The 12,919-nt window shown below is 45.4% G+C and overlaps 2 protein-coding genes across 3 annotated transcripts in view; both read right to left on the bottom strand.

Annotated features, from left to right (window-relative positions):
• Positions 1-12,406, bottom strand: part of STOX2 (storkhead box 2) — a 148,010-nt gene extending 135,604 nt beyond the window's left edge. The window contains exon 1 of the mRNA XM_042807788.1: positions 12,344-12,406. The gene's annotated coding sequence lies outside the window, so the exon portion shown is untranslated. The remainder of the gene's footprint in view (positions 1-12,343) is intronic.
• Positions 1-12,655, bottom strand: part of LOC122154871 (storkhead-box protein 1-like) — a 68,134-nt gene extending 55,479 nt beyond the window's left edge. Inside the window, exon 1 of one of the 2 annotated variants that reach the window (XM_042807789.1) lies at positions 12,241-12,655. In XM_042807789.1, coding sequence (XP_042663723.1) covers positions 12,241-12,589 — 349 coding nt within the window. In that variant the 5' untranslated portion in view covers positions 12,590-12,655. The remainder of the gene's footprint in view (positions 1-12,240) is intronic. The other variant, XM_042807790.1, reaches the window with a different exon arrangement.
• Positions 12,656-12,919: the final 264 nt, after the last annotated feature.

Below are 12,919 nucleotides of genomic sequence, written 5' to 3'. Positions count from 1 at the left end.
CTCAGGGTCTGCAGAACCTCAAGTGATCTGTGAACACCTTTCCAAAAGGTCTACAGAAAGGTAAAAGTAAAAAGCACCATTTATACTTGCTGTATTTCTGCTAGAAAGTCAGCAATCTGCAAAGTAAAGAAAGCTGAGGACCACTACACTAACAGGTGATTACTCACTGGGACAGGAGGCAATCTAAATGATTCAAAGCAATGGAAAATCCTCAGGAATTGGAAACTGGTGCACAAGCCACTGAGTAAAAGTGTTCACCAGCATAAAACCAACAAAAAATTGAAATAACATGCACCAGTTTTTCAACAATTTCCTAGCTAGTGGGAAAAAAGTTCTGTCAAAATTATTTCCTTTTTACCCCCATCACTCATCACAAAAATCAACTCAAGTCTGTAGCTCACATTTCTTCCATCTTGTAAGATGACTGGTGTCTAGTAGCTTCCAACAGACAGGATATGTTTTGGCCTCTCTCTCAACACAAACATTGAAGAGATTGGAAAGACAGCACTGAGATTAATTTAAGTAACCACTGAAATCTGAAGCCCAACAATTATCCGAGCAGAAAAATGAAAAATACTCATGTGCTGGCACACAGATAAATCTGCTTTTCCTCTTTAAGATCAAATATGTCACTGAATGAGACTAGTTATTGACAGAAAAAAGCAGAACAGTGATAGATGTAGTGATTCTGACACTAAAACATTTTACAGCCATACTGCACTTGAAAGGTAGCCAAGAAGCAAGTCCCTGCAGACCTTGCAATAGCTATTCAGCATCAGCTTCACCAAGGAGCTCTAGCTGTACACTTCTAATAAAGACAGACTAACAATCAGAAAATAGCTTAGAAACAAAACCAAAGAACTTGAATTAATAAGAAATCTCTAAACTAAATGCTACAAGCTACTGCCATAAATAAAAAAATTACAAGATGACAGCCACTAATTCCTGCCCAAGGAAAGAAACCAGAATGATTGTAGGTCAAGTTGCCTACTTTTTGTGACTTCATCTTTACTGACAAAGTATTAATTAAGACTTCCTCTTCATATTTTTATTGAAGAAGTATTAATTAAGACTTCCCCTTTGTTCTTATCCTGAAGGCACCTACAGACCCTGGATGAACTCTTCTGCTGTTTATTTTTCAAAGGATTGTACACATTAAAAATAAAAATGCAAAGAATACAAGTCCTGATTTTGCAGTCTTAATTCTGAAAGGGCTCCTAGCATATCTCTTAACAGTCAGGCAAATACAAGAACATACAACACGCCTATATTTAAAAATGTGAGTCCACCCACCAAAGTCGGACTTAATTTGCTATGTAAACATGTGGGCATCTGCATCTTGTTGAATCAAGACCACTCTAAGTTATGGGAAACCTCTGTTCATACAGCACTTAAAACATTATGTAGACCTCACACACACCCCTATATGAAGGAATTACAGCTGAAAATCGCCCTAAGTTTTGAGAAACACTGCAGAGCTTCACAGCCCTATGAGTCCTATGTTATTCCATCCCCACCTTGCAGGCATCTCTCAATCTGATGAAAGATGGAGATGATGCCATCTAGCTAGACCTCATAAGAAAATGCATTAAGTACTATTAAAGTTTCAATAAAAACAGAGCAGATCTGACATCTATCAGACTTTCTTCCCTACCACGTGAAGTACTACATCCAAGATTATCTGTTCATATCACTAAAAACCTGGCCGACCTCCCTTCTCTTTTGGTCTCCCACTCCTTCCAGATGTTCATATTCAAAAAGGAGACTTTTATACAAGGCTGATGTCTGGTATGAAGATGCCAGTTTGAAAAACGTACTTGTTTCTCGAGCATCTAAGATTGCAGAGGTTGGAGGTTATTATTTTCCCCTTCATGACTGTTCCTCTCCACAGCTTCTCACAAAACTAATGTTTTCCTCTTCAACTGCATAGGAATTCTCAATCAGTAGCACCAAGAAGGTATTTCTTTTTAACCAAAAGGATAGTTGTGACATATTAACAATGACAGCAGGAAAGCCCAGTGTCATTAAAGCTTTTTTCAGCCCCATTTCAGCAACAGTGGGTGAATGTGCCCCTTTAAATTCCGTTTTCTCAAATCAAACCAAGGAGAAAATTCCCAGCCTTTTATTTATTTTTTTAATAACCCCTCCCACTAATAATGTCTACTGTGTTAGATACTGTCTTTGCTTTAAAATAGACCTTAAAATCCTGTTTTTCAACTGGTTAAACTGCCTTGCGAACATGCAGCTACATAGGACATCCCAACAGCCCAGACGAGTTGCTGACTCCTCACAGCCGGACCAGGGCCACACACCATGCAACACCAGGCACCTGGAAACCTCCATTCAGGCTCATCCGACTGTCCACAATCTGCTCCTCCTTTGACTTAAACGGCCATATAAACACCAAGTATGGGACGGTCCACCAGGTCCTCCTTCTTCTACTCTCCTTTGCGGCGGTATGGATGTTTCACCCTCTTCTTTGGGCTCTCAGGATTGCCCACAGCAGCCTGGACCACCCCGTTGGACAGGGGCCATTCGCAAAGCCTCACCAGGAGGCTCCCGCTAGCAGGCAAGCCGAGTGGATGGAAATCTTTGCACGGGTGCTGACCTACTTCTGGCTTCAAAAGCTCGAGCATCTCAACAGCACCCTTGGATTAAGAAAGGTGTACAGGTTTCCCTGAGCGGAGACAGTGGAGACAAAAGAGGCCCTTCAGGGAAACCCAAAGAAAACACTTGTCTTGCTCTTAGTGCCAGCTATTGTTATTTCATCCGTCAATGAAAAGGGAACTTGTCTGGGCACTAACCCTGCAATACGCACAAGCAGGAGAGCAAACATTTAATGTCGGTCTGTCGGAGTGGGAGGCAAGGGCAAAGTCCACTCCCACATGGGCTGAGGAACTGCTGGAAGGCTCAAGGGCAGGCTGAGCACAATTGACAGTCAAATAACACACTGAGAATCCTTTGACTAAAACACCCCCCTTAAAAGAAAAGGGGAAAAAAACAACAACAAACCCCCCCCCAAAAGTTCAAATCCCATCCCCAGAACAAACAAACAAAAACAAAAAAACAAATAAACGAACAAAAAAACCCCACCCCAAACATATAGAAGTTCGCTGCAGTATCCCATGGAGTTTACAGGACTTTGGTTACCTCTCTAGCATTTGAACAGAATAAGTTAACAGGCAGTGATAAATCCCATTTATGTTGGATTGATCTCTTTGGGAAGGCATATCAGTAATGAACTGTATGCATTGCTATTGGCACAGCTGCAGGGTTCTATAAGCTCATGGACCCAAGGATACCAGTAAGACAAGGTAAGTAAACGCAACATATTCATCAGACTATTAGGTCTTCCTCACAATGACCTAGATAAAGGCTGATGTATCCAGAAACCTATCTATTTCTTCTATATTCTTTGTACATAGAAAGATACTAATGGGTATTATGACTAAAGTGGAAAATACAACTACGGTCTGAAAGAGCAATGATTCATTTATCTTTCTTCTTAAGCTAAAAGTTTCACTAGACTTGGTATAGGCTTTTTTTAAAGGACAAAAAAATTTCCCATTTTTAAAGAAGAAATACTCATTTTATAGCCCCACAACAACACCGAAGACTCTGCTGCCAAAGCTCAAACACACTGGCAGCACCCACCTTCTTCTAATGTTAAAAACATATTGCAAGTTCTACAGCTCCAGTGTTAAACATGGTTCTTGCAGCCCCGCTCCTCCTTGACAGCCTGTGAACACCCAGAAAGAGGCGTTGCATTCCTGCACTTGCAACTTCAAGGCAGCAGATAAGCAGGAGTTACTGGCGAGGATGGACACAGCGATGCACCATCCCGCTACCAATGCGGCGACCCAGCCTCTGCTCAGCCACAGTCCAGCCCCAGGTCTTCCCCTCCCAAAACACATATTTCTTCCCCTTCTGCTAGCACAAAAAGGAGGAATCAGCCTTCCCTGCGGCCAGCCTAGTCCCGCTGGCCACTGCAGTTTAGGGCATGTTATTGGGAAAGCCACTGGGACTTGTCATTTTCCAAGAGCCCCTCTTCACGCTTTCATTGGGATTCCCCGTACTGGGGCCAGCAATGGGCTCTCTGGCATCCTCGCTCTCCTCTGAAAGCATATGTACCTTCCGAAGCACTAACAGCTAGCAAAAACTGCTTTAAAACTAAAACTTCATGAGGGTACCCAAACCACACTCTTCAGACAGAAATAGTTCTCATTGTCACAGTGTACAGATTTTGTAAAGAACCAAGTTTGGAGCCGTTTCCTAGATTTTAAGTGAACTGGTTTGCCTTTCTAAAAGAGCAATATTTGATACACCTGTAGATCCCATTGTTAATCATCTGATAGTAGAATTCAGGGTTAAGCTAAAAGGCCACTGTATTTTACTCAGGACTTCTGCTGTTTTGCTGTCCCATCCCATCCCCCCCACAGAACAACAATAACGAAGTCTCATATTTCATGGGTTAGAAATATACCCAGCTCCAGAAGACGCACTACAGAAGTCATTATACTGTGCATATTTAAGTGCACAGTATAGTGGCTTTCTTTCATAAGAAAGCCAAAAATAGGCTTAATATGTGCCAATGGCAATATTACACCGTGGCTTTTCTGATACAGAAAAAAAGCAGTTGGAAGAATCACTATTCAGATTCCCTGGGTAGTTATCAACCTTTGAATGCATCCTCTATTGCTATTGTGGCTCAGAACAGGAGCCCGATTAAAAAAGGAGCCGTGAAGACCTGCTCAAATGTCAACAGGAAAGCACTTTGTTTCATCAAAATATACATGTTTGTACATTCTTAACATTCAGATATTTCTCCTCACAGGTCTGAGGTGAAATCCCAGGTCATAAGCTGAGGGATCAAGTACACCGGACAGAAGAAAGCATGTTTACGTATTAGGTGAAGGGATTTTATTCCAAGAACATAATAGCCTTAAAAACCTTTCCAGATCTGGCCCACCCAGGGAGCAGTTTTGATACTGGAAACTGGAGACTGCAATAACATTTCCAGCTGTCAACACCATTAGAAAATAATCAAAACATTTATCCTTTTGTATTTAAAAAAAAAAGAAACAAGGTTTGGAGAGAGCTTGAATTTTTAGAACCCCATTAAATTTCTGCTACTGCAGAAAATGCTTAATAAGAAGTTTCTCCCATCATCACGTTTACACAGCCACAGCTTCTGCAGGGGAAACCACCATCTAGTTGCAGATTTTATTTTCTTCAAATACTTCAGCCTTTCCTTGACTACCAAGAAAAGAGGAGCCTTGCCAACATGTGTTTGCCAAAGCCAAAGGAAGGTGTGATGTTCCTCAGAAGGTAGCTTTAGATGCCAAGAGTCTTGGAGGACACCTGATCTGTCTGGGTTGCATCTTTTCTGCTACTCCCTCTAAATGGATGTCTTGAATGCAGATGTGGTGAAGCTTTGGCATGCCCTACCCGGGGGGACAAGCTGTAATTCTGCTGGCCAGCAGAAAGGACAGGTTCACCATCGGGATGAATGGCCCCAGGTAACAGCACCAGCAGAGCTGGGAGAGCGCGCCAACTTTGTTACCACTCCCTTTACAAAGGAGTTGAATCAAAAACCTGCCACTCGAGCCCAGCGATAGCAGTGTTTTTGTACGCTGGCTGATCCTTCCTATGGCATCTCTGCACTAAATGCACATTTCTCCAGGAATCAAAACAAAGCCATTTCAAGCTAAATTTTAAACCGTGGGAATATGTGTAGAAGGTCTGAACTTAGCCCACTAAAATCATTAAAATTTGATAAACAAAATATTAAGCAACATGCCTCTAGCTAGCAAATTACAAAGACAAAGTTGGGAACACATTGCTGAGTTTCTTTGCTGCAAAATCGCGAAGAGGAACAGGAGGGATGGGGGTGCCTGTGGCTGGTGGCCCCACGGCCACCCCTTGCATGGCGCCCAGACACCCCATCCACCTTAGCCTTTTTAAAAGCAAAAATAGCTATGTCCAAAAGGAGAGCGGGACAGATGGAAAGGTGATTTAGCGAGCGGCCCGGTGGCAGGTGATGCTGGCAGCCCAGGAGCCTGTTTAAGCGCTGGGAATAACACCTGACACGGCTTCACTCTGTGCACACCCGCTGCGCCGTTCCCCAGCAAAGACAAAGAGTGTTTAATTAAAGAGGGACCCTCACGTGCAAACAGAGAGATGAGGAGTGTGAGGGTCCCGGTGCCACTTGGACTTTGGCAGAGCCCCATGGCCACGGGCTGCTCGCAGCCACCACGGTTCCCATACAACATGACTTCTTTACACGGAGTGTACGCTTAACTTGCAAGGCTGGATGACTTATTTGCCACTGGGAAGGACTCTCTACTATACAATGGCGCTCTTTGTGGCAGGGCAGGAGATGGGGAGACAGTACTAGCTGGCCATTAACCTTATCAATCCTTCACTTGAGTTGCACAATGAATGGCATGCGTCAATGTATTTTATTTTGCTTGTTTAAGAGAAGCTGCTTTGAGTGAAAGAAAAAAAAAAAAGGAAAAATAAATTAAATTTAATAGGTCATATCTTTCCTTCCTCTGTCGTTTTATTACATTATAAATCCTTCACTTGAGTTGCACAATGAATGGCATGCGTCAGTGTATTTTATTTTGGTTCTTTAAGAGAAGCTGCTTTGAGTGAAAGAAAAAAAAAAAGAAAAATAAATTAAATTTAATAGGTCATGTCTTTCCTTCCTCTGTCTTTTTATTTTCACAATACATTTTAGACAACCTGCATTACTTTTGCAGACCATCCACAGCTTTCTTTAAAGAGCAAATAGCATTTCTGGCTCCAAGATTTCACTCGCAAAACACAAGCGCAAACCACATACTGAGAAATCAGGCACTTTATATGCAGTCCATACACATTTAGCTCTTGCTTCTCTCTCCCCAGTCTCTAAAAGCTGCTTTTACAAAGTACATTAAAGGCCCAACCCAACACTTCTGAGCAGTTTAGTTCTTTAAGCAAAGTTAGGAGTAAATTCATAAGCACCTTAGCCAGGCCATCAGCTTAAGTTTACCTTCTGCTGGGTTTTTTTAGGCTGCAATAACCACCTCACAGATATAAAAAGTGTTTAGTGGATTTCTAGCTGGCTCTAAGTTGGGGTGGGAGAGGAGGAGAAAAAAATTTGTGGTTTACATCCCCTGAAGTTCCCATGGTAATACCACAAGGCATACAAAAGGTGTAGATGAATGTGCAGTAAACTCCTCCTCTGAGGTTTTATTAGTATGAAACCTAATGCTCCCTCACTGAAAAGAAATTTTCATTATATAAAGGAGATAATTGGGAGGAAAAAAGACAATTCATGTTTTATGGCTGACTATAGATGAATAACACTTAATGTCCAACAGTTTACGCTGCACTATAATCATCCACTAATGACTGGAAAACTCACTGTGAAAATTACTGAACCTAAACTGGTGGGGTGTTAATTTAATTTTTGGTGGCAAGAGAGAACATGGCAGGGAGAGGAAAAAAAAAAGGGAACACTTAGCTCCAGCTCCCAGCACAGCAAAAAACATTTCCCCCCTATGCCTGGCTGAGCAGGAACAATGCACAACAGCCTGGCCCTGACGACTTTGCTGAATTATAACTCCTGCTAGTTAGTTTAATTATTGCACATACATTTCTTGAAAACTCCATTTGAAACATCAGCTTCTAATTGGAGAAATTGCTCTGGACATGACCAAATGGTTACTATAAAGTTTGGTCACTTCCTTTCAAGCAATCATTAGAAAAGGGCACGGCCCTTCCACGAAGCGTATGAAAACCTCTCAAAGATGCCCATTGTCCAAGACACAGAAATCAAGTGCAAGAGATAGAGAAGGAAGCTTCAGCTGGGAACACAAAAGGCAATGAGGACACGAAAATGAGGTGGAGCATCCTGCTACACCAGCAGTGCCTCGCATAGAAGAGCTGAAAGGGGAAGAGAAAAAAAGATTCAGCTTCCAGGATGACAAATATTAGTGGGTGCAAATGGAAGGTGTGTCAAAGACAGAAATCTTATTAAAATAAGAACGCTCATTAAAGACTTAAGTTGCAAAAGCCTTGCAAAATTACAAGAAAGATTCCAACCACTGTTACCAAAGACAATGAATTTCATCATGGAACCTATAGGTTTGCATAAGGTTTCCTTGACCCTCTAAATCAGCTGGTTTGGGGGTTTTGTTTATTCAAAGACTGTTTATGTTTCCCAAGGCTTCCCCTTCAGCCAACTGAAAAACCTAGATACACCCACTAATTTCCTAATAACTCTGATCACTGAAAAAATGGACACTGAGCAAGCTTTCATGGCATAATCATTTAGTTTAAGAAAACTACCAGAGAAGTTTTTAAATCACATGTAAAACACTTCATCCCCTGTATCCTCAAGGCCTAAGCTGTTGGTGCTAAAGCAACTTCCTGATGTGCTTCATATTCCTGCCCAATTTCATCATAGGGTCTAATCAATTCTAGAGTCGAACCTCCAGACACTGGAATCTCACATGGATTTTAATCCATATACTTTCTGGCCCAGATATACCTGCACCAAGCATACTAGGACTGTCCAGTCCCTGTTAACTAGAGATTACACTTCCATGAACTTTTCATTATCAAGCCAGGGTGACTTAAAAGTGGGAAGACTATTCAGCAATGAGTCTCCTCCTGGTTTACATTTTACTATCTACTTTTTCCTCCAGTTATTATCTCCACGGCCATCACAACCCATTACTCATGAGACCAGACAAGGCTCTGGACCACAGCAAAACAAGAAATGTCAGCAACACCAGCAGAGGTTTGAAAGTCAGGCTGCAGTCGTAATTTCTGGGTCACGTTAGCACTTAACGATGCAGGTGAAGGGAAGCGTTGTCCAAGGCTCCCTAATACCTGTGCACAGAGGTCGTGGCAGCTGAGAAGAGGAGGCATTTCTGTCCCTTGCTCCTTTCCAGGCAGCAGTGGGAGGTGGGGATGCTCTCATCTTCCAGCTACCCCAATATCCAGCCAGGGTCCAGGCGCAGGTGGGACTGAAAGCCACCCCCGCCTTTCTGCAAGCAGCCAGCCAGACAGACATGAGAAAAGGCAAGAATCAACCCCACGACCTGCCACAGCATTGCCTGGGTACCCCAAAGGCCCTGGGGTGCAGAGATAGACCCCCCCGGGCCAGCGCCATGCAGCCCCTCACTGCTACACTCAGCCACGGCAACCCCCTATTCCCACCCCAGCGCGGGGGGCTAGGGCCTGGGCCCGAGCAGCAGGAAACAACAGCTTCCTCTTCATCAAAAATACCATGCCACTTTTTCCCCTTGACCCCATCAGTTATTTATTAACAGTAGTAAAATATTACTGTTCCTCATCTCTCAACCAGGCAGGTTTCCCTCTCAGCCCAAAATACCCACCACTTTCTTTTAAAAGCTGAAACATATTGAGCCTTTTCCTTTTTGTTTGCAAGTGTACTGTTTACTGCCTTAGTGCTGCAAAGTGGAGAATAAAGTGTGAGAGAGCTCCTAAATCAGTCACTGCCATTTACACATTAGGCACCTAATTATGTTGAAAATACAATTACACACTTTTCAGCAGATGCTCATGCCCACAGGCCAGGCCCGTTACTTTGATTCTTCTTTAACTACCTAACTTTACAGTAAGTGCAAGTTCAATCTACTTAGACCTGAATTATCAGTCTGGGTGTGGAAAAAAAAAAAAAAAAAAAAATTTGAAAGAAAATAAGCAATGTTCCCATCTCATTTACCACTGCTAAGAACACTGCACAACAGGTAAGGCTCCAACAGGTCCCTGCTCTTCTTTCATACCCTTTAATCAAATACTGAAAGGCATTTTTTTATTTTTAAAGTCAAATTAAAACTTCTTACTCCAGTCTTTTGCAAATGCACAGCAAAGATAACCCCCCAAGGAATGCATACTATTTACACACCAGTGAGCTTACTTATTAACGTGAACTTCTAGTAAAAGTTGTGTTTCCATATTTTAAAACGGGCCACAAAGACTTGTTTACATTCCATGTCTGGCTTTAGTAACGTCAAGGTCAGAGCGCACCCTTCAACAGCCCTCCTGTGCGGCAGGCTGAGGAATTTTGCCCAATGGATAAGGTCCAGGGACACCCCAGAAATCAAACACTGACCCTTACACTCCTTCAAGCGACAGCACTCATTCGGGAGCTCTTCCTCCTCGGTCCAGCTGGAGCCAAAAAGGCCCTACGAGCTACGCTGAGCAGCTGGCACTCACGGCTGCCCGCATCTCTACGCTTACCACCACACTTTGCTCCAAAAGCGAAGGCATCAGCATTTAACAGCCTTGGGTGGAAAGCACATGCAGGCTTTCTCCTCTTGTCTCTGGCCATGAACAGCAGTTCCATGCAAACCTCAGCCACAGCCCAAGCCCACTACCTGTCTATCAACTTTTTACCCTCCTCTAAATATTGGTGGAAAACTTCTCCATCACCAGAATAGGATTTACTACCTGTTTTCAACACTCATCTGTTGTCAGAGGTTCAGAGGGAATTTCACTATGATAGGGAAAAAAAAAAGTTCATCGACTCATTTTCAAATGGACAACTTGTCCTGAGACTCCCCCTCAGCACAAAGAAATAGTAATATTCTAGTAAGTCTGATGGGGAAATAGTGAGTGACAGTGAAGTGCCTGAAAACTGCAAGAGGCGACACCGCAGGTGAACAGAAGTGATCAGACCCTTTATTGCCTATTCCAGAAGGACAGTGACAGCTAGGAACATTCAAAACCAAAACTAAAAAAGGAAACTGAGACAAACTGAATATTCAAGCTCCATTATCTGTAGGAACTTTATTCAGATAATTTTTTAAAAGAAATGCACAGGGGTATCCTGTTTTAAGGATCTGAAACCCCCAGAGCAGAAAGAACATCTCGAGCTCTGTGACCTGTTCCAGGTACCCGCTGCCTAAGACACGGACAATAGAAGTTGTCCATAAGGAAAAGACAGTTTGCCTCACCGTCATCACTGCAGCGGCCGTGGGAAGCAATGAAACCTCAACAGCAGTAAAACAAATCCTCATAATTCGTCTTATCTCCATAAAAGAAGGTAAGGGTTTCAAGCTGTGAAGGCTACAAGTTACCTTAAATCCCAAGGAAAACTTCAGGTCTGTTGCTCTTCGCTACTCCCCACTATAGACAGCAAATAGCCACAGCTTTATTTCTTGGGGTTTTGGTTTTGTTTTTTTTTTTTTTCCATGTCAAAATAAGTGCTGCAAAAATTTTTGTTATCCATGCTAAGATATTTCTTCTTCCTGAAGAAAATTCAGGAAGAGATGTGCTCCTTCCTAGGCCACACAGCACACAGGCAGGACTCCCCTGGGGGATCACACCGTAACTTGAATCTTCAGCCCACCGTGGCATGACAGACTTGCCATTTATTGCTCCAAAAGCTACCTGCCTCGCACCGCAAAAAAAAAAAAAAAAAAAACCACAAAAAGAAAAAAAAACACAAAAAAAACCCCAAACAAACAAAAAACACAAAACAAAACAAAACAAAACAAAAAACAAACAAAAACATTCCTCAGCTCCTGCTACTACTTCTTGCCATGGAAGACACCTTCACAATACTGTGACACAAGTTCGAGCTACCAAGTAGATCCAAATATAAAGTGAAAAATTGGTTGGGCAAGCCTAGCAATGCTAAAATGAACTTTTAAAATTTCTAATGTTAGAAATTATTATCTTTAATGAGCTGATAATAACTCTAATTAAAAGCCTGCACTCTTTGTAAGTGTTAGCAGTTATTCCCGAATTGTGTAAAGGTCTCGTAGCTCAGGAGGGTGCGGGATCCCTCCTTGGGGCAGCGAAACGCCCGAGACAAGCGCGCCCGAGGGACAGCGGGCGTTTCCCCCTGCAAGGGGGCTATTCCCCAAATTTACAATTTACGGTTTTAACCTCGCCCGCTGAAGGAAACGGGGGAAGGCACCGCTCCAGCCCGACCCCCCAGCTGCCGCCCGGAGCTCTCCTTGGCGAACCCCGAGGACTTGCAGCGCATCCCCGTAACGCCGCCGGCCCCCTCCCAGCTCACCCCCTTCCGCGCCCACCCGCTTTTGGGGGCGCAAATTCCGCGGCGGGGCCGCGTCGTTCCCACTCCCACTCCCACTCCCACTCCACTCCGCCACCGGCTCCCCCCACTCGCCCGGCAGCGGGCGCTCCGGGGGCAGCTCCGCGGGGCCGCCGCCGCGCCCGGGGGCACCGGCCCTCACCCCCGGGCCCACCTACCCAGGCATTTGATGTGGAAGCCGCTGGGGGGTTTGAGGGAGCGGCGCGCCCAGCCCTGCCGCAGCACCTCCAGGTGCTCCTCCTTGCCCTGCACCAGCAGCACCTGCTCGTCGATCCAGCCCAGGAAGAAGGTCTCGGCCACCGCCGCCGTGGCCCGCCGGTCCCAAAAGTGCTGCATGTTCTCCCGCTTGAAGTCGGCGAAGATCTCGTAGCCGATGCGGTGTCGGCCCAGCTCCGCCGCCGGCCCCGCACCCCCACCGCCCCCCGGCCGCCCCCCGCCCGCGGCGCCCAGGACGATGGCCAGGGAGTGCGGGGCGATCTGCAGGCACCGCTCCGCCCTGCGCGGCATCGCCGCTCACCTCCCGCCGCCGGGCACGGGCGCGGAGCCGGGCATGCCTTCCCGCGGCCGCGCTGCCTCCCGCGCCCGGCTGCCCGCGCTCCGCCCCCGCCACGCCCCGCCACGCCCCGCCACGCCCCGCCACGCCCCGCCCCCGGCACACCCCCGCCGCCGTGCGGGGAACGTGACCCCGGGGGTGCCGGGGCCCCGCAGCGGGCAGCGCCCGCCGCCTCCCGGCCGGGGAAACCCGCTCCCCACCGCCCTGCCCGAGGCACGGGAACGGGAGCACCGTCCCCGGGAACGGGAGCACCGTCCCCGGGAACGGGACGAGGCCGCTGAGCG

The sequence above is a fragment of the Tyto alba genome, unplaced genomic scaffold (genome assembly GCF_018691265.1).
Source record: "Tyto alba isolate M040663 unplaced genomic scaffold, T.alba_DEE_v4.0 Super-Scaffold_6, whole genome shotgun sequence".
NCBI lineage: Eukaryota > Metazoa > Chordata > Aves > Strigiformes > Tytonidae > Tyto > Tyto alba.
Note: the sequence above shows the minus strand (reverse complement) of the source record. Positions and strands in the feature narration are given on the sequence as shown.